Source organism: Dermacentor albipictus, chromosome 8, assembly GCF_038994185.2.
Source record: "Dermacentor albipictus isolate Rhodes 1998 colony chromosome 8, USDA_Dalb.pri_finalv2, whole genome shotgun sequence".
NCBI classification, from domain to species: domain Eukaryota; kingdom Metazoa; phylum Arthropoda; class Arachnida; order Ixodida; family Ixodidae; genus Dermacentor; species Dermacentor albipictus.
Window position 1 is genome coordinate 125,545,939 of NC_091828.1, and position 23,113 is coordinate 125,569,051.

The 23,113-nt window shown below is 49.4% G+C and overlaps 2 protein-coding genes across 2 annotated transcripts in view; one reads left to right on the forward strand and one right to left on the reverse strand.

The window, feature by feature from the left end:
* Positions 1-23,113, forward strand: part of LOC135900747 (caskin-2-like) — a 319,002-nt gene that overhangs the window by 74,700 nt on the left and 221,189 nt on the right. The window contains exons 4-7 of the mRNA XM_070524415.1: positions 15,094-15,239; positions 16,711-16,806; positions 17,981-18,111; positions 20,155-20,263. Of these exons, the coding sequence (XP_070380516.1) occupies positions 15,094-15,239; positions 16,711-16,806; positions 17,981-18,111; positions 20,155-20,263 (482 nt within the window). The remainder of the gene's footprint in view (positions 1-15,093; positions 15,240-16,710; positions 16,807-17,980; positions 18,112-20,154; positions 20,264-23,113) is intronic.
* LOC135900800 (uncharacterized) lies at positions 994-13,449 on the reverse strand. Its single transcript, XM_065430382.2, has 6 exons — positions 13,283-13,449; positions 8,249-8,420; positions 7,054-7,133; positions 5,705-5,805; positions 3,792-4,237; positions 994-1,571 (listed from the first exon to the last, which is right to left on the reverse strand). The coding sequence occupies exons 1-6, from the start codon at positions 13,431-13,433 to the stop codon at positions 1,265-1,267; spliced, it is 1,257 nt and encodes a 418-aa protein (XP_065286454.2). The 5' UTR covers positions 13,434-13,449; the 3' UTR covers positions 994-1,264.

The window sequence follows — 23,113 nt, forward strand, 5'->3', positions numbered from 1 at the left end:
GTTTACTCTTTCGGTACCGTGCGAAAGATGAACAACTTGCGAGACGGCGAACACGCAGGCTTTTACGCATTCATTCGTGCATCGGCGCGCGTTTCACTTGAACTGCTGGAACTGTAGAGGGTGTCCCACGTAACTTGAGCCAAACATTAAGAATATGCAAATGTCACGTAGTCGCACAGAACCATGGTAATGCTGTTTGCCGTCGCTTACTCAGTAGTACTCAGCAGTACTCAGATTTCTTTTCATCCGCCTAATTAGATCATTAATCTTTATTAATTAGTCAACTTCTCAAATATCATAATTAGATAAAAAGCGTCAATGAGAAAAATTGTAGAGCGACACGAAAGACTTCCAATACAGCTTTCAGTTGCTCAATGTGCGCTACATAAAAGTGCAAAATAGTGCTTAATCCTTCCTTTTTGCGCTGATCTAACAGCTCTTGAAGTATAGCAATTACGTTTATAGATATCGAAGAATTTTGAGACTGTCAATAGCAAAGTACGAAGCGGCGTCTTCCAAGACGTCTATGGGTGAGCACAGCGAACGCGTGTGCGCATGGAGGCGCGTCTTTGTGGGTGCGAACCGCCATTCCTCGCGAGGCGCGGCAGGCGCAAGGCGCGTAGACGCGAGCTGCGCGCTTCAGCAAGCGTATACGTGTGGTCTGGGCTTAACAGCGCCGCGCGTGACCTGCGCCCGCGTTACGCCGGACCACATCCGCGCTTCGAATGACGGCGAAACCAAAAACAAAGCTTGCGTTGCACATTTTGTTTCTGCATTGCTTCGAAAAATTTTGCAGTTCTTTAACTTCCGATAACTTGCGATACTTTGTTCAGCAGCCGGGAAACAGTAACCACATTATTACTTCAATATACTGCAGGCCAGCAGTTTGGCCTATAAAGCAGGAGTGGCATACGTAAATAGAGCATACAAGCCAGCGAATGAAAGTACAAGTCACCCGTAATACAAACAGACGCAATGTAAATGCAGAAAAACACGTCTCTATATCTGTGCATCCATCTGTACATTTATACATCAAGGTGATTCAGGGTAGATTTTAGCACTCGGTATTAGGAAATACTTGGTTGGCTCCAAATGCCCCAAAATACCGAACAGTTTCTTTTCAAATACGAATAGCTATAGTGCGTAATATTCGATTCGTATTGGAAACTTCCAATGTTTGCCCACCCCTACGGTGCTAAGTTCTGTCCTATAGTCTCTTGTTCGCCTTCCAACTTTCGCCGTTGGCGCATTCGGCGTATAGAGTCTAGGACGGCTGCTCGGCGGCACCGGCGGTGTCGTCTGCTCCTCGCTTTTCGTCGCCGTCGTCGCCGCCAGAGTGCGGTCGTCGCCGAGCCTCCGCGTCGGCGACCCGCTCTTGCAGCAGCCTGAGCATGTCGACCTGCGCGCGCGACTTGCTCTCGGCGTCCAGCTTCGACATCAGGCTCCTCAGTCCCAGCAGGAACAGCGTGTCGCCGTCGCCCGCGTCGACTCGCATCTCTGTCTTGGCGGACGGCGCGCCGACCGGGCCGCCAGGCACCGACGCCATCTTGCCGACGATCGCCGTGACGAACCTGCGTGCGACGAGAGCGCCTCACGTTGCACGTACAGTGGATTAAAATACGAGAAAGATGGCGAAATAACGCGTGCAGGGTTTGCCATCCGTCTGTTTGACGCACGAAAGACGCTTTTCTCTTAAAACCACAGGACTCGGAGAGGCGTTGCAAATACTCTTGAGAAGTACGTGCGTGGTTTTCTTTTTCTGCTTGAAGTGTGCTGTCGGTCTGCACATCACACGTCACTCATTGTTCATGATGAGTGTGAGAGGAAGAAATGGTCATCCACTCGACTGTAGCACGAAGCTACAAAGGAAACTCATGCTGGTTTCTCAGGAAAAAAGTTTAGGAGTCAAAGAAAAAACCCGTGCTGGTTCGAAGATCTAAACCCGGACTAACGCCGTTCCGGGGCAGTCGCTCTGCGATCTGAGCTAGGTAACAGTTCGTATTGAGTAGCATGACAGTCTACAGCTAACTTCCATTAAAAGACTTCACTTGTCCCTTGCTTCTTTTTTGCTTTGCAAGCACAGTTATTCAGATCCATCTCTAACAATGGTTTAGTTGTGTAGATAACAGGGCACAATGCTGATTAACCGTCTCAGTCGCCTTGGCATTGACATATTTCCTCTTTTACTGAGTCCCACCCGTACGTTATTGCATAAGCTACTGAACACAAAGTACAATGTTCGGCACCCGGTCGCCGCGATCGCGTTGCCACAGGGGCAGACTGCGAAAATTCCCACGTACAAAATGCTTGCCACAGGTTCTCTAAATTCGGGCGGAGCCCTCCACTGTGTCGCTCATCATAGCCTAGCTGCATCTTTGCGGCGTTGAAATTAGTCATTGGATCAGTTATGTAGTCGGTTGATCAAATCCATGAACCAGTCGATAGACCAATGAATCATCCAGTTCACTAATCCCTATTCAATGAGTCATTAACAACTGAAACTCGATCCATCCGCCATTTCGACCGGCTGGTCTAATCAAATAGTCAGTCAGTCAGTCAGTCAGTCAGTCAGTCAGTCAGTCAGTCAGTCAGTCAGTCAGTCAGTCAGTCAGTCAGTCAGTCAGTCAGTCAGTCAATCAATCAAATATTTTCGTCAGTCGATCAACCGGCCGACAAATAAGCCCTGCCAGTCGACCACTAATTTAAAGGCAAATTGCAATGAAATTTCATGTTGGCTAAATGTGTTATAAGTGAGTAGTATATACAGACTAAAGCAATCTCGGAAAAGTCGCAGGGCTGGTAATTTCATAGTTTTCTTGTCAGCAGCCTTTGAACAGCACCTAAGCATACGACGCGTGCGCCTGGTGGTCGTCGTTATGACGTACGTTTCAGCATGCCGCCTCTGAGACCTTTCGACGCGCTGTGGGCAGCCGTGGGCACCGCCTTGTCTCGGAGCTCGTGCCGAGGATCCGCACAGTCTAGGTCATGCGTCACTTGCGGCTAGCAGTAATGAGGGTGTATTCTTTTTTCAGTTTCGTTATCATCAACAACAAAAAAATACCAACCCTTCCCCTACCGGAAAATGGAGGTAATCGGAGCTTGTCCTGCGTGCACCTCACCTTCGTCGCAGTTAAGTAGCCCACAGGTAACGGTGCCGGATTGCTTCGGCCTCCCGCTCCCTTGGCTCGGGATTCTCTCGTTGCTGTCGCATTGCCTGGGCTCGGGCGGCTCTAACGGCTGGATTGGCGCGCCGACGGCGAGCCTTTTCACGGGCGAGTTCTCGCCGCCGCTCGTCGAAGGCTGCCCTTTCCTCAGGGGAACGCACAACGCGTGGCTATCTAATCCGTTTTCCGAGACAACTGAACGGAAACGAAGCCGGCGCAGCGCGCGCGAGCCCTTTCCTGCCCATTCCCTCCCCAGCTGAAGCGAAACGGCTCTGATTGGTTCCGCGCGTGGTGTGAGCGCGCGCCTACGCAGCTGGAATCCTCGCTAATAACTCGCGCTCCGGCGCCGGCGCAGCTGTCAACTAATCAATCATTGACGTAGTTGACGCAGCTGCTCTGTGAGCAACTGGGTTTTTGCGTGACCACGACAACCGCACTTGTGAGCCAATACAAGCTTCGCTTGAAAACGGCTATTTTTGCGAGCTTTTCTTGACGCTTCCGCTCGTATTTCAAGCTTCAAATATTGCACGGGGGCTCCTTCTTACCTACGTTATTGTAAGCAATACGTCTTTTTACGCGGTGCAGAATTTCGTTGCCGTGCGTCCTTCGTTGGACGCTCGCACGTACCTGCACAGCGCCGCCTCGATGTCTGCCTCGGCCTCGTTCGCGTCCTCTTGGTCGCGCTTTTCTTCTTCCTTGACGTAGCCACCACTGACGCTTCGCTCGTCCTCGTCGGCGACGTCTTCCTCCTCGGTGGAGGAGCTCCTTTCCACCGAGCGTCGTTGCGTCCTCGGGGATCGACCACGTCTTCGGAGGGACCAGTCGACGGCGGTCAGCAGCGCCGTCCTCCCGCCTCTCGGAGTCGTTCCCGTCGGTCTCCCCCTCTTTCCCCTGATGTTCCTCCTGAGGCCGTAAGGGCCGCGCCGCCGAACGCTGTCCCGCTGTCCCGGCGAGGTCCTAGGCGGTTTCGCGATCGACTTGCAACTTCGCTGTCGCCCACCGGTAGACGGGCCGGAGACGTCGTCGGGGGCCGGAGGCGACGGAGCGGCTGCTTCAACATCCTCCTCGGAATCCTTTTTCGGTAAAGGAGAAAAAAGAAGGAATCGGGAATGAGAGGGACAGAGAGAGAAAGCTTCAGACATGTCCCTCTATCACGTGAGATATATGCGTAGAGAACAGTGCGAGTCTTGCGCTTTCGAGAAGAAACTGAAAATTGCAGTGTCAAAAAGTTCATACCCTTTGTTCTTGGGGGGGTGGGGGGGGGAGGTATCTTTTCCCCAAACAATAATCGTGATCTGTCTTGCTTTGGCTTCCTTTTTTTAACCCGCTGCTGTCCTGTCACTATAGTGTACTAGATTAGCTCTCATTGATGCTATGTCACGCTGATAACGCGCATGCTGTTCGTGACCTGGAAGTACCGGGCGCGCACCATTGAGAAAGAAATGGAAAGTACGGTATACGACAGTCGTTGTTTGGCACAAAGCCGGCAAGGTGCCAGCTTTTCTTAGAGTGTAGGGTTGCGAAGTGGGATTGTCGGTTCACCGTGTCAGGGCGAGTTTCTTTTCCTTCTTTTTTTTTTCTCTCTCTCTTTAGCACTAAATACCAGTAACACGGAAGGATGTTCATGGGACACATTACGTGTGTCTCTTTGTACCCTTGTGCCATCATGCGCTAAACAATATATCGCCTCTAAAAAAAATCCCTTGCCACTGTTCTTTCATTCGACGTCAGCACGACGTCAGTATCGGGTAGAAGCACGTACGTACAGTCGTGGAGCGCGGGCCAACCGATCTCAGAGGCCATGTATGGTACTAGTACGAGGTCGAACCAGAAAATCTTTGCGCCTATGTTTTATTAACCAAAATAAAGTTCATACAGGTTACCTGTATGAACTTTATTTTGGTTAATAAAACATTGGCGCAATAGTACAAACACACGTACTATTCTACGTACCTTACGCTATTTTTGCACATGGTCCCCGCACCGGTTCAGTCATTTGTCCCACCGCAGCACTGAATTTGAGACGACCCTGTCGTCAGTCAGCGATGCACGCGGCCTCCACAAACGCTCATTGTCGTGCAAGTGATCACGGTCTTTTGCGAACACACAGCACCACCACCTCACACTTCTCAAAGCGAGACGCCTTTCCCCGTATACGTGGGCTGCATTTCTCCGTGTACTTCGACGGGTGTGCGTCCGTTGCTTCATAGTAAACGAACCACACTCGGTTGCTCGTACACTGTGGACGCACGATGCACAACCGCCATCTTGAACAACCGACAGCAGCGCCGCGCCGCGGAGCTACCGGCAGATAAGGCCGGTCCGGTCCCAGAAAGGTCCACCGCTGGGAAAGGATATGTTGACTTCGCATTTAGAGCCGTAATTTGGTTTTAAAGAAGTAAAGGATAGGCGCAAAGACTTTCTGATTCGCCCTCGTCCCTATGCACGTGCCTGTATTGCTGCCACCGGGAATGTTTCTTCGTTGAGTGTCATTCTTTGTGCTATTGTCTTCTATGGCAGCACCCTACGAATACTCGTACCGTGTTGTAGCTGGGCCCCTGCGACACGTCTATCTCGAAGTCCACCGGCGAGCCCAGGCGGCCCTCCGCGCCGACGTCCTCGGTGGCTGCGTCCGGGCACGCTGCATGCGAAACACGCACGCAGCGTTGATTTCATTCGGGTGTTCGTGCATGCATTTAGCCCTTACAGAGCATTACAAAAGTGGAGAACGTGTACATAAAACAAAAACAAAAAACGTGCACGTGTGAAAAACGTCGTCGCTATATACTGACATACGCCACAAGGAAGGAATCAAAACGATAAGAACAGGCGAAGGAAAAATCGACGGAGAGCATTCACAAACCGCACTCGACGTGATAACTATACTGAAACCGAGCTTCGGGAAACACGAGACGATTAAGAGCTTCTAAAAATATGCTGGCCGATTCTGGTCTGACCAAATGAGTCTGGTATCCATTGCTTGGTGGCCCAAAGTGACAGCTTATTTTTTTTATTCTCTTGGTTTACCACGCCGTACAACTTTAAAATGGAGGAGGAGGAAATAAAGAGAACGGGATTAAGTATAAGCACGTGTAGACAGGCTCGCTTCATGCGGATACTGCAAAAGCAACTTATGCAATGTGAAGTACTGGACTGTGCTGCACTTGAAGCAGCGTTTACGCGCCATGGGAGGGTAGGGTATACGCGCATACACTGTGCCGGTGTCTGAATGCTTAGTGGGTTTCGATTAGAAACTAGCTTATGTGTAAATGATTACGGACTACTACGAAGAGGAATTTTAGCCTCATATATTTGGATCTCTTCTCCATTAACCCTTTTCGCGGAGCAGTTTGCCCTAGAGAAACGAGATGGCGCTTTTGGCGGCGCGCCGCACGTCGCCTCGGTGGCAGTGCACGAATGCGAAACCATTACCAACTCCACCTTGCTTCTGTGCTCGTGTGTGCCGTGTATTGGGTGCACGTTAATTAAAGAACGCTAAGTGGTGAAAATTAATCCGCACCTCACTGTGGAGCGCCTCGTAATCAGATCGTCGTTCTGGCAGGTAAAAGAACACCGGAATAAAACTTTTTAATATAAATTTTGAAGAATCAATGTTTCGGCTAGCATGTATACGGCGAGCTCGTTTAGAATGGCCTCCCATCTGGTTATCAGCGCTGTAAAATGACGCCAACGAGGAACCAGAAATCAACTTTAGACTGATAAAGTATTGTTTCAAAACTCTACTTTCGTTAATTTCACACCAGTAGGTTGATTGCCAAAAAAGAAATACTAAGGCCAAACTTCACTTTTTCGCGCTGAATATCTAGCGCCGTGGCGTCAGTGCGACATATACCCAAGCAATTTAGTCTACAAATTCTCGTCGTCTTACCGAACATAGGCGCCACGACGTCCATCGATGTCGATTCGTTGTAGTCGACGACATCCGGCTTCCTCGCTTGGGAAGCTTTCCTGCGCGACACGGTGGACAAAGGTGCAGAGAGCGAACTGATAAACAGAAACGTAAGCAAAACTCTCATGTGCGTTTTGGAACGGCTTCGCCGCAATGCATATCTGTAATGCGGGGCAGCATACATTCTGTATTGCGGTGAAGGCGAGTGAGAATTTGCGCAAATACCAAGTGCGCACAAAATCTCATTGTTTAGTACACTTTGGCGACGCTCCCGGGACACCAAAGGAGCCACGGGGGCACCAAACTTACCAAAAGCGGGCGGATCAAAGCTGGTCACAGCATTCATGAGTAAACATGAAGAAACATGAATAAGTAACATGCTAGTCTAGTCTGCTGTAGTGGGGCTGCCCTAACGTTTTTAACGAAGGCAATGAAAAGGTCACTAAAGGTTTGTTCCTTCTTTCTTTTTTCTGTCGTAGCGCATTTACAACTTTGCAACAGGGAGAGATAGAGAAATGTTTATGTGCAGATAAATAATAAAGGGGAACCCGTATGATACTTCCCGTGAGAGAGAGAGAGAGAGAGAACTTTATTGAAAGTCCTTCCAGTGGTCAGGTGCCTATATTTAGGCCCCTGAGGCGCGAATTATGATGGACTGTGTATAAATGGATCAACTTTACACAATTTCATTCTGAGTTTTGGAGGCATCGGACGACCAGCGAAGCTGATCGCCAGAGCCGGAAGTGCTGCCACCGCCGATGGGGCCCTGGACTAAGGGCACCACACACCACAGAGATCCGCCCCGCCCCTCCTCGCGCTCGATCAAAATAAAGCTGTTCTCTCACTCTCTCTTCAAGGCACTCGACACTACTGCACGAAAGACAACGCGGTCGGACGATGCCTCGTGCTTTTTTTTATGAGTCGTCATAATTAGAGAGTAATTAACTATCTGCTTATTGCTCAGTCATTGACGCTCCCTTTCTGCATTAGAGAGTATCAATCATAGGCTTGGAGCATATCTGCCACATGACCGGCTTCCCACACTTCACACACATACTTTTCTTTTTTTTCCGATTAGACACTCCCAATGCTAGCACATTGAAACAAGCACGTCAAAACGGAGCCCCCTCACGTATCGGTGCGCGTACTGCTCGCGCATGCGCGCCTTACATACCGCCGGTGGCGTATGTGGTCCCTGAGGAAGTCCAGGCGCCCGAGCAGCGGCCACTGGGAGCGCGCCGTGGCGAGCGTACCGTCGGGCCTCCGGGCGCAGCCGAGCCGGATCTCGCGCACGTACTTGTCGCGCAGGCCCTTCCAGATGCGCCGGCAGTCGGTGTCCGTCAGGTCTGCGACCGCCCGGGTGCAAAGCAGGGTGAGAAACGGGTCGGCAGTGGCCTGCGAGGGCGCTGTACAGGAGACACTGAGCGTGCGTTTCGATACCATTTTGCGGGCGCGGTTATAGAAGGAGCGTGACAAGAAGAACCGACTCCTCGAGTAGGAACGCAACGATACAGGCGCCGCGGGATTCGCAGAGTTCCGTGCTTACGGCAGTGCTTTCTCGCAGTGGGTTTGGTGGCACCCCGGTGGCTGTGGCGTTGCGCTGCTGACTGAGCTCGAGGTCGCGGGTTCGATCCGGGCCGTAGCGGTCGCATTTCGACGGGGACGTGTACTTAGAACGTTAAAGAAGCAGGGGTTTTCGAAGTTATCCTGGAGTCCCTCACTACAGCTTGCGTCGTGATCAGATCGTAGTTTTGGCACCTTAAAGCTTCAGATTTTAATTGGTGTGGTGCCCTCGTAAAAAAAAGGAGGGAAGTCATGCATCCCACCCCCGCCCCGTAAGTGTAGCGGGCTGAAGGCGTTTAGAAACGCCGATCGCAAAAAAAAAAAAAAACATATGCAGGAGTGAGAGAGATATTTTCAAGGACGGAATGAAATTTCTCAAAGAGGCACTGACGGCATATTTACGACTAATATTTTTTTTCGCATTAAACGGAGGTCCTAGAGCTCTAAACCCTAAAGAAAATAATAGTGACAAGCCTCAGAGTGCCCAATGTAACTTCTTTTCTACGGTCAATTTCGGTTGCGTTTCCCAGGAGGATACCGTGTCGTGACGTCATGACAGTATGTGGCCACATGTGATCGGGAAATAGCTAAGTTTTGACACTTGCTCCGGTTCGCTCGGTCGCCTCGTATGGTTACAGTGGCTACAAGGGGGAAGTGTGAGCAGCGCGCCGCTCGCCGTATGCGGTCCACTGAGGCCTTTGAGGAGGATCCGACAGGCGGCGCTCGACGACGTTTGCACGTCAGTCGATGGGCAAGGCGCGGTGGCATACGCTGGCGTGAGCTGTGCTGCACGTGTTTCTCTCGGCTTTGCCGGCAGTTGTGTGAGTTATTTCTTGTGCGCTGTATGTGTGGTGATGCCCAGAAAACAGAGCCACTGTTTTGTGCCTGGGTGCACTACTGGCTACAAATCGTGCAAGATGAAACTGTCGCTGTTTGGTGTACCCAAGAATGAACTGGCGTTGGCGCAGTGGCAGCGGGCTATACCGCGTGCTGACAAACAACTCGAGAAGAACTCTGCGGTGTGCGAGCTTCATTTCGACACAAGGTACATTTCAAGGTACTTTGAGCACACAGTGAATGGAGAGCTCGTCCGAATCGAAAGAAGCAGGCCTCTGTTGCTTCCTGGAGCTGTGCCCACGCTTTTCCCAAACCTACCAAAGTATTTATCGAAGCAACTGCCGCCTGACAGGAAGCGGCCCGCAAAGCCTGAACCCACAGCTCCAGCCAAGAAGAAATGTGCAGAAGACAGTGCCGTTTCTGTGAGTGTGGGCTTCGAGGAGGTTCCGTACTGCACAGCTTCGTTTCAGGACCTCACTTTACCGTCGTGTTCGTGGGGCATGCACACGTTGAACCCTTCGCCGTTGACTGTGGCTTACAGTGTGTGCAAACCAGGGAAGGATAAACGGGTCCTATATGCAAGCAAGCTGGTTGTGTTTTCACAAGAAGCGAACTGTGTGAAACAAGATGTTTTTTTAAAGGGAGTGCGCCAGTCGGGGCTGTCATCCACCGATCCTACATCTCTTTTGAAAGAGGTCGACAGCATGGAAGTCTGTGTTGGAGCCGGCACAGTCGATGAATTTCCGTTTGCGTTGGGAAGCAAGAAATTTCACTTTTTTGACGCAATCATTTCAAGCATAAAGTGTCGTGGTGTAGCGCATGACAGTAGGCCATGTGTGATGTGCAAGCATCTAAGAAAAGCTCTTTTGAACCAGCGATCAAAAAAGCGTCGTAGCCAGAATTCAGCTCCCAGACTCTCAAGGAAGAAAAAACTTCAAACGCAAACTGTTCGGCGACTCAAGGCCAAGTTGTCAGTCTACACACAAACCATCAAGGATCTTGAGAGGCAGAGTGTAGAACTGGAAGAGAGCGTCCTGGAAGACAGATTAAAAGCTCTTCCACCTAAGCAAAGGCTCGCGGTACTGCAGTGTTTTCAGGCAGCTCGTCGCAAATCACTGAGAGGGATGAAATACAACCCAGATTGGCTACTCGAGTGCATTATAATGCGCATGAAGAGTCCAAGACTCTACGAGCACGTCAGAAGAGAGGGAATACTAACACTCCCGAACAGAACCTGCTTGAAGACATATATGCGGAAGTATAAGAGCGGGTTTGGCTTCAACTCCCTTGTGCTTGCAGGGATTGGCAAGAAAACGAAGACCATGGATGAATTCAGATGCCACGGTGGCCTGATAATAGATGAGATGAAACTGTCGGAGTGTTTCAGTGTAGTTGGAGGGGGAAAGATTGAGGGACTTGTGGACTTAGGAAAATTCACCCCCGAAAGTGAGAAACATGTGCCTTGTGATCACGGTCTAGTGGTCATGTTTCAACCTCTAAGCGGTTCTTGGCATCAAATACTTGGTGTTTTTGCCTCAAGGGGCAATGTGAAGGCAGCTCTGTTGTCGAAAATCGTCCTAGAAGCTGTGATTCTTGCCGAAAAAGCTGGCCTGAAGGTTGATTTTGTGACAGCTGATGGCGCTTCATGGAACCGCTCTATGTGGCGCATATTTGGAATATCTGGTTCCTCGAGCTGTGTGAAGTCGTCGGTTGCTCATCCTGTTGATAAAGAAAGACGTCTTTTTTTTATGTCAGATTTTCCCCACTTGATAAAATGCGTAAGGAACGGTTTCCTGAAGTGCTTCTACAAAACTCCGGATGGTGCTGCCTACATTGAGCACATCAGGGTGGCACACGAGGAAGATAAATGTGCAGTCACCCTCAAGGTCATGCCAAAAATTAGTGCATGCCACGTGAAGCCCAATAATTTTGAGAAAATGAGGGTGAACTTAGCATTCCAACTTTTCAGCTCAGAAGTCGTTCGTGGCCTTTTCTTTTACAAGAATGAAATTCAAAGGAATTGGGGTGACCCAGCAGCAACTGAGGCATTTGTCAGCACAATGGCCAAGCTAATAGAGGCGATGACAGCACGTATTCCATCCGAAGCTCTAAGACTTGGGTCCATTCAAGAGAAAAACATCAAAGATTTCATCGAGTACCTTAACAAATGGGAAAGATCCTTGGCACCTTCCAGAGTAGGTTTTTTGTCAGCAAGCACAGCTGAAGGACTGAGGGTTACCCTCCATGCAACATTAGATCTGTTAAAGTATGTCCATGACAAGCTTGGGTACAAGTACTTGCTGACAAGCCGCCTTTGTCAGGATAGCCTGGAAAAACTGTTTGGCGTCATACGTCAGTTTTCCGGCTGTAATGACCACCCCAACGCAACCCAGTTCCTCATCACTGTTAATTGCCTAAGTTTTTATAACTTAGTGAAAGCGCCGAGCAGCGGAAACTGTGAAGGAGGCACCCTGCAGTTTTTGCTGGGTGAGAAGGAAGCAGGCGGTGAAGTGGATGAACTTCTTGACAGAGGACAGATAGAAGATGCTTCACAAAGGCTCCAGAAATCTGAGCTTCTCTCTGACCATGTGTACAATGAAAAAACGAGCGACAGCCGCCTGGTGTTTTACATTGCAGGGTATGTTGCACGAAAGACCATCCTGAAAACTCACTGCAAAGACTGTTTTGATCAGCTTCTCGTGAATCCGGAGAATGCTAACAAAGAACTCTCGACATTTACCAAATTTTGTGACAAAGGTGGTCTGCTCTACCCATCCCACGAACTTTTCTCGTTTGTAGAGGCGTTAGAACTCACCTTTTCTATGTGGTTTAGCAACAACCAACTGCACTATGACAGCCTTGATCAGCTGACATGCTGTCTCAGGAAGAACAATGTCTTGATTGGCTGTGAACTTCATGGGCTGAGTGTTACCAACCACATCACCAAGTTTTTCCTGCTAACACGCCTTCATTTCTACATGAAATCCCTTAACAAAGAGAGGGAATCATCGCGGGAAAAAAAGAAGCACTTGAAACTGAGGCGGGTTACCTAAGGACTGTTTGGAAGAGGTTTCACTCCCAAGTACCAGGAAATCATTTTATTTTGCCGCTACCAGAGCAGCTTAGCAAAATAAAGCTTTATTCAGAAATTTTGCGCATTTGAACATGTGGTGCTTTGTCCGAGTACAGCAGAAATCAACCCGTCGCGAAATAATCTACGCTGTTGGGCGATCCAACATGGAAACGGTAAGTCTGCTTTCTCTTGACATTCTGCTCAATTTGGAATTAACTCAGTAATATTTCCGGCTCTCTTGTACAACCAAGTGTCCAGCAGAACCGATTTCTGTAATATAGTGAGAGCCATGGAAACATGACGAAAGAAAAACTGCGTCCGCCGCGTATAAAACACGCGTTTACCAACGCTGCAGCCGAAGAATCTGACGTGTATGCGCGCTGCAGCGCCATCTGCCCCTTTCCTTCCAAAGCGCTTCGCCTGCCCGGGCGCGCTCCTCACACTTCCCCCTTGTAGCCACTGTAGTATGGTGCTACGTCGGCCCTCTGAACGAGTAAGCAGCATACGAGATTTGAAATTTCCGCGTTCCGTAAACTATCGGTCATAGCGCGCGCCCTCGCGACTGACAGCAGCAACGCACTCTCTCATTTATTTGAAGCCTCCGAGATTGCAAATTATGGAGCGGGTATCTCGAAGGTCAACTCTCTCTCCCTTTGTTTACGGCGGCTGGCCGGCTGCCGCCCGCACCCACGTTGCGTACGGGCCGGGCTGCAGGATATAAAACTCGGGTCTCACCTGCTACGTCGACGGCCTCTGCGACGGCCTCCCAATACGGTCCTCGTCTACGTGCATTCCATCGGCTGATGTAGTTGGAATCGTAGAGGCACGGGTACTTCTTCACCTCGTCGATGATGCTGCTCTGGAGCTGCCGCCAGTTAACCTCCATTAGAGTCGCGTGCTCTGGGCGACCGATATTCGAGTGAGGAGGACGTGTTAAGATTGGGGACGCGCGCTTGCGTCTCTCTCTTGGTTGGGCTCCATTCGTGGTGAACGAACGAGGAATAATAACGCGGGGACAAATCTGCGCGACTTCAACCCCCTTGAGTAGCGTCAGCCAGGGGGGGCGACAGGGCGCGTGCGAGAAGTTTCTGCGCTCCGACAAGAGAGAACGCTGCGACACTGGACACGCCGCGCCATCTGGCGGTAGTTGCAAGAACTAGCGGTAGTGGAGGGCGGCTTGCAGCGCCGGTCGAAGGAACGCGCGGCAAGTTTTGAATATGTTGCTTGTGTTGTGGTTATTATTGGTTAGTGTAGCAAAATATTCTAGTACGCTCTAGTTGGGAATCAGTTTGCACTTGGGCCATGGCGACACCACTCGTCGGCTCGGACAAATAGCCGTTGTTAAATGAAATTGACCTCGCTGTCTCTGAAAATTAATGTGCAGCATGGTTTTACGAAGTGGGCTTTGAGTTAGTGTCCCAGCATATACAGGGGCACTACTTGAAACAATAAAGAAGCACATTCATGTGTGTGTGCACACACAGCGCACAGACGCGGGTAAAAAAAAATCATATATGCAGAGACATAAGGTGACGGTTGGATAGGGTTTGTATGAACAGGGATAAAGTGCGTCAGACAAGCTGGCAGACGTTGGACCTAACGTAGTAGTTAAAAAGTTAGGTGGCTCTAACTTTGTCAAAGGGGGCCTTGTAATCCTTGGCGTGTTAGCTTTAACGGGTTAATGCCGTGACATCATGTGGAGTCGCTTTCGGCGGTAGGTGTTTGTTCCTTCCTTTGCAGCCACGTCACCGACAGTGACACCGTGTTAGTTCATCCTACTAGCCCGTTAAAACTAACACTCCAAGGATGACGATGCCCCTTTTGAAAAAGATCGCCCCACCTATCGAAACGTCGGCCAGCCTGTCCGAAGCACTTATCCCTGTTTATACAGCTTCTAATACGCAGTGTTCTTCCATCGGTCGTCCCCCATCTTAACTTTGGATATTAATAAATGGAAAATCAGACATCCACCCGTTCGTAGATCCACCCGTTTTCCCTTTATTAATTACTTCTCTCCGCCTTGCGGGTTTCCGCAGGACTGCTACGTCTACCTTTGGATATGTATGAGATGAGAAATGTGGAAACATTTTTTTTTTTACTCGCCAGGCATGTGTCGAGGTTACCAGGACGCATCCTCACTTCGCGGCCTGTTATTTGCGTGTTGATGCGAAAACTCGCCCAATTCTACACCCAGTAGAAAATATGTATAATAAGTTAATAACTACGCCTTGTCTTCTCCAGCACTGCAGACATTTGTTCTTAGGCAACGACTTAGCATCACTTGGTGTTTTCTATCCTTTCTTTAGTAATAATTTCGAAAGCAAGGACTTGCTTTACTCAGTAATGCCATCTAGCACTCTAGTCTTGAATGGGCTATTGACAGTGCTTCCTTCATGGTGCCCATGCTTGTGAAGAAATTTAGTACTAATTTATGTGACTCTCTATAAGTGCCTCCCTACCGGACCCCTCACCGCCCCGGAATATGCGCATAGTACGTCGTTTTACTTATTGCTCGTTCTATTTCAATCTCTCTTATCACCACACAGGTATGCGCCCCCTGCACTACGCCGCGTGGCAGGGCCAGGCCGAGCCCGTGGCGCTCCTGCTGGAGTACAACTCGTCCGTGAACGACGCCTCGAGTGCGGGGGACACGCCGCTCCACCTGGCGGCGCAGCACGGACACGTGCTAGTGGTGAGTGCGCGTGGTGTGGCCTCTCCGGACTTGAGCAGATGATCGCTGTTTCTATTGGTAACCGCGGTGGCTGCATTCATAAGCGGGCGGAATTCGTTAACGCCCGTACGTGTGTATAGGCGCAAGTTAAAAGCAGCAGGTGACCAAAAGTGATCTGTGTCGCTCTGCTATACGGCGTCTCTTGGGTGTTCTTATTCTGGTCGGCAATGTGGAGAGTCTACGGTGATAGGTATAGGAAGGCCGCTTCGGGCTCAGGTAATGGAACACATCTGGAACCGTCTGGAAGACGTGCCTGCGACAAGACACCACCTCGCGTCGACAAAAAAAAAAAGAGCTAATAAAAAGCACACGTTATCGCTGTATTTTAATACGTTATGTGTGCAACCATGTGAAAAACGCGTCGTCACTTACATATGTGCACAAGAAAGCGTGGCTACGTTTTTCCTTTGAGCAGGCGACTTCTCGGTCTATATTCCAAGTCTTCTGCTCAGCCGCCGTCTTGTTTGGACAACTAAGTAGCCCGCATCGTTTTTTTTTTGTCTTTTTTACTTCAATGCTGTCTTTGCGAAGATATCTCTTTTGCCGGCTTCCTCAGCACTGGAACGAGACTTAAAATGGCTACTGTCCGCTTTATTTAGCCGTCTGCGGCGAATATTGGACCAGAGCCTCATGGTAGCTCACTTGTATAGGTTCGCGCCGGAACACCAAGCTTTTCTCACAAGCTCGCGATTTATTGTGTAACACTTACGTAAGGAGCGTCGTGTAGTGGGGTTGCACAGTTTCGGATTCTTCAACTTGCGTCGACCGGCACAAGATCGAGAAAGTGCAACATATAGGCGGCCGACACGTGTTAGGACCGCAAGAGACTTATGGCTGCTGCGTTAGAGATTTGGACGGCTACTGCTTCGAAAGAGAAGAGAAAAAATACGGCTTAAATATTTCCGCAACGTTTTTAGATATATGCAGAACGAGCATAGATTCGGACAAGCATATCTAATGGCCTAATCGTGTATCCAAGCGACCGAATCATGACCACAAGGTATACGCCAATGCAAATGCAGATGCAAAGCTGTTCGAAAGTTCATTTTGCCTACGAAGCGATTCGGGAATGGAATCTTATGCCAGTTGCGCTTGCCGATATAGCTGATAAATGACAGCTGCGCAGAGATGCTTTGACTGTATAAGCTTGTTTGTTTGCTTTTAAACCTGTGTTAAAAAAAAACATTGAATGCTTTTAACCCGCTCCCTATTGTAATGCCACCTAGACGCGATGGGTAAAATAAATAAATGGGTAAATAAATAAAAGACCCTGAACTTCACGAGTTCTTGCCGCTAGAAGTGCAGATTTGCGCTCCTTGAGCGTTCACATAACTTTCTTTCTTTCTTTTTTTCTTTCTTTCTTTCTTTCTTTCTTTCTTCCTTTCTTTCTTTCTTTCTTTCTTTCTTTCTTTCTTTCTTTCTTCCTTCACAGATCGAGAAGCTGCTGAGCTACCACGCCAACCCACTGTTTCGAAACTGCGAGCACAAGACACCGCTGGACCTCGCCTGCGAGTTTGGCAGGCAAAAGGTAAACACGCGCCATATTTCTTATGATCTGTAAAACTCTGTTCCATATCGGATGGTTCATATAGCTGTAGCATAGAAAGGTGCTCACCGTGTCTCATATTCCAGCGAGCATCGCTCTGTGTTCGTGCTTGGTATACATTGCCGCGAGAGAGAGAGAGAGAGAGAGAAACTTTATTGGAGTTGTATAGATTTGAAGGAGAGGTGGTCGGAGCCTCTCAGTCCAGGGCCCCACTGGCCTCTGCCGCCTGCCTGACCTGGCTAATTAAGGACTTTTGTCCTGCCGCGAGATAGAAGAAACCTGCAGCATTGGTCCGGCACCGATGAAGAAGAGGTGGAGGTTGCTCCTCGCGAACCACACGCGTGATAGGCAACAACAACAACAACAACAACAACACCTTGGCTGCTGTTGCGCCTGTGCTACTCGCCTTACTCGTAAATATTTGTAAATGTGCGTTTTTGTGCAGCAGTATTGTTCGCATGGAGGGTAGTCGGGTAATTTCATGCCTGTGTAAGCTAATTAGCGTAATAGAACGAACTAGTTTCTGCGTAACAGTATAGAACTGAGTCTTTGTTGCGTACATCATGCCTCGCGCGATGACCGCTTTGCTACAATGGCCGAAATTGAAGCCATGCGAGTACCTTATTTAACGCAGCGCTACAACGCAGTGATCGCGCAACACAGCATAGCGGCGCCGACGCCCAAAATACGCCCGACATACGCGAAAAGTACGCTCACATGTGGCTTAGTCAGCTACAGCGCTTGGCGCGTATTGGAGAGGGTGATGCATACCGTGCAGGGGAGCTGTGCCGGTTTCGTGCATATCGTGCTTGAGACCGGTGATTTATAGTAACTGGTTTTACGAAACGATGAGTGACCACTGCACTTCATTCAGGGCGTTAATCAAACATGTAATGGAGACGCCTTGAATTGTGACATATAAATTGGGGCGTTATATCTCCGAAGATCGGGGGGTGCACACGATTACTCAGCGAGTCTTGTTTGCGCAAGGCGACTCAAAAGACGACCTCAAACTGGTGACAACCGAAAACATCAACCACGTACTTGCAGCAACTCAAGCCTGACTTCTCGAACCGAGTTTCGCATGCCTCTGCTTCTATTTATAGTGCGTTATTTTCATAAAAAAATGACCGCATCGCTGTTCGCGTGGCCGCAGGCGGTGGAGGTTCTGCTGCGCAACGCCAGGTGCCGCCAGCTGCTGTACGAGAGCAGGCAGGACACACTGGACAACGAGCGCACCACGTGCCTCCACCTGGCGGCCAGGAACGGACACACCAGCGTGCTCAGGTGCGGTCACGCGTTCCCAAGCATTTTATGAAGGCTCCTTGAAGGGACATGGAAGGGTTCAGCCGTATTAGTGAATGATGCTTCTGCAGTAACAAAGAAGCGTCACTGTTGCTGATTGAGGAGATTTGATGCCTCAAAAAAGACGTGAAAACAAAACGAAAAACAGGTGGCGACGCCGCCTTCCATTTCGTCGTGAGGTCATGGATATTGACAAAGTCTTCTTAGGCTTGGTCATACTTTTTATAGGTAAGAATGGGGGGGGGGGGTCGCCTACATTGAAATTTAAAGTAACCAAAGACTGTAACTTAGCAAACTTCGAGCACTACTACTTCTCAAAAGCAGTGTTTCTCTTTTCTCAGAGACCGGAGAAGCCCGCAAGTGCAGAATAGACTTCGAGTGTAAGCTGCCTGATTACCTCATGCAGCAATGGTGCGGAATTATTTCCGACTCCTTCGTCCATGTGCGTGTATGCTTTTACCTCACTATCGGTGTGGGATGGGCTGCGAGAGAAACTTGAAAATGATGCTATTTATATCGGGTGGATGCCCACATTATGCACTTGCTTGTGTACCATTTAGCACAAATATGCGTACCGCAATTGTTATATTACGCAAAAATTATCGGCGGTTCATGTGTACTCACCGCCTAAGCAATTTACTTGCCTAATTCATGAAGAATTTGACGAGCGAACATGTGAAGCAAACTTAGAAGGGCGATGGTTTGGGCTAGTTTGTTTTCGACGGACAAAGGACGCAAGAAAAAGGAGAACAAGCGCTTGTCCTCGTTTTTCTTGCGTTGTGCTTCGCGCTGTACCACACAATCTAAAAAAGTGAATCAAACAATGCGGCCCAAAGAATACTGCTTGCGTGTCACTGAATTCTCTGCAGATAAACACAGAAGTAAAAAAGGAGGCATTTTGATTGAACTGATAACTGTCTTCCAGTGACATGATGAATATGCGTATGTGCGCACCTAAAAAGTCTTTATTATATGTGTTTGTTTCAACGCTTGTCATCTGTCAATTGATGATGTCCACTTGTTTGGTTATTTACCTAAATATATAATGCAGTCGCAAACTCTATCACCGGACAGCAGCTATAAATTCGCAGGTTACAGGTGTTCCAGAAATGGCATACTAGAACTAGAATTACACTCATACTAGAACTTCACTCATCAGCCTACATAGCGCAAATTGCGCACCTGTCGTCTGCCTTTTTCGCGCAGTCCGTGATTTTTCTTTTCTTTTTCTGCTAAATTGGGATACTTTCGAGCCCACTTGCGCTGTTGCGCATGCAATAGCGGAAAAGCTTCGCAAAAATGGCGGAAAACTGCAGCGTATGTTATCGTAATGTTTACCGGGAAATGCTCGCGGCAAAAGCTATGCATGAAGGAGGGCTTTCTGGTAGAAACGCCGCCTCTTGCATGTGCCGCGATGCAGCGGAGGCGAGCGCCATCTGGAAGTGTTTCAAGGAAGCGGGCGCGCCGCTCCGTGGACTCCGAGATATTTACGCGCCGGCGTGCGCAAATGGCGGACGCCGTCTCCGGTTTGTGCATTGTAGAAACGCTGGAAAAAAAGGGGTTTGTTTGAGTTTTCGCGTGACAGAATGATGTTTTCTCTTGTATTGAAATCACGACCGAGAGCTATCAGGTCTGTAGGTTGTGTGTAAGTCGCAGTTTACGATTTTTCCATGTATTTTAGCTTGAGAAGTTCAATTATCTCAGTCAATTCGCTCTGTAACATGGAAGGCCTGGGTATGCGTGCTTAGAAAATCTTTTCGCCGAAACGACATCCCCCGCCGGACGCCGGATCCTTAGCGCTATCGCGTTAAAACAGGCGTCAAGCGCACTGAACAGACTTGAAATACACGTTCAACTTTTGGAGGGGGAGAAATGCTCTCTATCGCATATATGGATCATGGTTGTTTCGTTGTGCAAGACACTGATTCGCTGCGACTCTCTTTACTACTCGTCCCGTCTGCGGATTCATTCACTCTTCTTTTCTCCACACCGAAGGACGTCGACTAACTGTACAAGCGGGTGCAGGTGCCTCCTGGCGGCCGGCGCCGACATCAACCGGTCGACGCTGCGCGGCACGGCCCTTCACGAGGCGGCCATGCACGGCAAGCTGGAGGCCGTGCGCCTGCTGCTGCAGGTACGTGTGTGCAAAAACGCGAACCGCTGCCGCCCGCAACACGCGCTCTTTGCGCAGACGCAACCCGCTGCTGCGAGTCGTCTCCGCTCGGCTCCGGGTGCAGCTGCGCGCGCAAAACAAAGCGGCACTGTGGCCAGAGAGTTTCTCGCTAAAATTGCGACAGGGAACTCTGGCGGCGATATGTATCGTTCAGCCGTACCACGCGGATGATGGTTGCCACATGGATTTGTCTGAAATTCGTGCTTGTGAAACATAAAGAAAAAATTCTGAGGTCTTCCGCGCCAAAACCACGGTATGATTATGAGGCATGACGTCGTACAGCGAGGGCCTCGCGACTGGATTAATCTTCGCCATCTGGGTTGGGTAAAAGGAAGCTTTAGCTCGGGTGCTCCTACCTAAATACATGTAAAAGTGGAATTCGTTTTTGTCATCAAGGGCACTGCACCAAACTTCGCGAAGTTTGTTGCATTTAAAAGAAAAACTTAAAATCCAGTGACTGTGCGTCTCGAATTTTTTATTGAGGTCGTCAATATTTCATTAAAAATGGGCGAAAATGGCAAATTTTCAGAAAACGACACTATCAAGTTTACAACTCTGTAACTCACCAATGAGAAATGAAAGCAAGATTGTGTGAATTGCATTAATAGTACATCCAAAGCGGACAAAATTGAGTTGTTACACATCAATCTAAAAATATTTAGTAATTTGTAAATGCAGTTTTTGCAGAACCATTGTACACAACGTAAAAAAATCATGTGTGATATAAAATGACGTATGAAATTTGTCCGCTGTCAACGATCTAATAGGCGTCGTTTACAAAACCGCGACATCTGTTATTGGTACAGAACTATTAATTTGTAAACTTCGTGCTTCTATATTTTGTCGAACTTTCAAAGTTTTGAAAATTCTTTCTTCAACAAAATTCAACACACTTCATTAACATCGGTCGAGGGGTTATCTCAGCAAAGCGTTTCTGCGTTTTACATGTATTTAATAGGCGGCGTCGAGTTGGGTCGGAGCTAAAGCTTCCTCTTAGGACCCCTCACAAGGCCCCATAGAAAATTTCGGTTTTATGCTGGAAGTTCTTACGTGCCCTCTAGGCAGCGTTCTGCCGCAAAACGTTTTCAAATCGGCTCATTGATAGCCGAGATATAAATATTTCAGTGCCGCGAGCCCCTGATTTCGGCAGGCGGGCTCCACTGCCAAGCGAGACACTCTCTCCACTCGGCCCGTCTAGCCTCCGCAAGCGAAATTCCCTTCCCTGCGTTCTCCCATTCCGGACTTCGAGGATCGCGTGACGCATACGTCATGGGCCCCGCCTCAATTTTTTTTTTTCTGGCAGTTTTTTTTCCCGTCGCTGCGTACTTCCGATGGTGTCGTTGCGCGCGACCTGTTATCGCTTCGCGCGCAGCGCACGATTTTGTTCGCTGTGCACAAGGACACGTGACTAGCGGTATACTTCAGTGCTACACGAATACTGAGGCAGAACAAGCAGATCGCAGAACATAATTACGCGCTGGAACACGATAGAAAATGGCATAGTTTCGGTACCCGCGCAACTGACTGGACGACCGTGGGAACAAGCAGACGAAGCGGACGTACATCTCTCTTGCTTCGGTTTGAATTAAAAAAAAGCAAAAAACAAGCAGACATTCCGTTTGTGTGTTTTTTTTATTTCTCTATACTTCAATTCGTCAATTCAAGCAACAGATCCTACAAATAACAGATGTTGCCTCGAATAATTATCGACGTCACGAGTCACCACGAGCGACGTCACACTGCGGACACGAGTACGTCACCGTCCGTCTTGGAGAGCGGTCGCCGTGAGGGAAAGGGAGAACGGCTTTCGGATTTAAATTCCAGACCCTTCCGCGGTGCATCGCGATGTAATTTTGTGCAAACGCGATCGTTAGCCCGGATTGTGTGCTCTGCGCTTGTCAGTTCAAAATGGCCAGATCTGGTGAGGGGCCCTTTAACATCTCGTGCGAACTAGCCGGCAGCAAACTCTGCTGAAGGCTATATAAAGCGAATAGAAGTCATTGCGTGCGTAGCTTTTACGAGCCCCCCACCCACTCACACGACGCACGAGCCTTGCTTCCGACTCCGAAGAAACGCCACGGCTCGCGTAGTAGCGTGGGCTGCGCCCGAGAAAGACGCCCGTTGCTCGTGGTGCGTAGTCGCGGATTGTGTGTAGTAGTCGACAGTGACGCCCCGCGTGGGCGTTTTACACGAGACCTGCGGAGGGCGCACCCGCCGCTACCTCTTCCCCTTCAGCTGCGAAGGACGACAGCTGGCAACGTTTGCTCGGAACGAAGCCGCGGCGCACCCAGTGAGGCAGTTTGTGGGTCCTCCCTCCGTCGAGGCACGTGAGGCCGCGGCGAAAGTCTCGCACGAACGGGGACTGAGCGGAACGGCCAATGGGATCGACAGGTCTGCAAGCACATCCACCTGAGATCGATAAGGACAAAAAGCTCACTTGACGATACGGCGCCGACCAGGTCCGGATCACAACCCCTGCCCCCACCCACACACACATGGTGACCAAAGGCATAGATAGGTCTGTCGAACTGCAAAGATGGAGGGCAACCGCCAAGGCAAAGCCAGCGTATATACTACTCATTCAAGCAGGCCTTCTAAAAGAAGCGCTTTCGCGACAACTCCATGGAAAGTGGTCTCCGGTGCGGGCTCGCAGGGTAGGCTACGCGCCTTTTGCAGGCGAAAAAAAAAAATGTCGCAATTTGGCCCGAAAGGCGAAGCATCGATTGCGATAGCAAATTATACAGCTGTACGAAGCAAGGATAGTAGTTTTATTGGTCGTATAAACTTGTAAACATTCGTTAACTAACTATA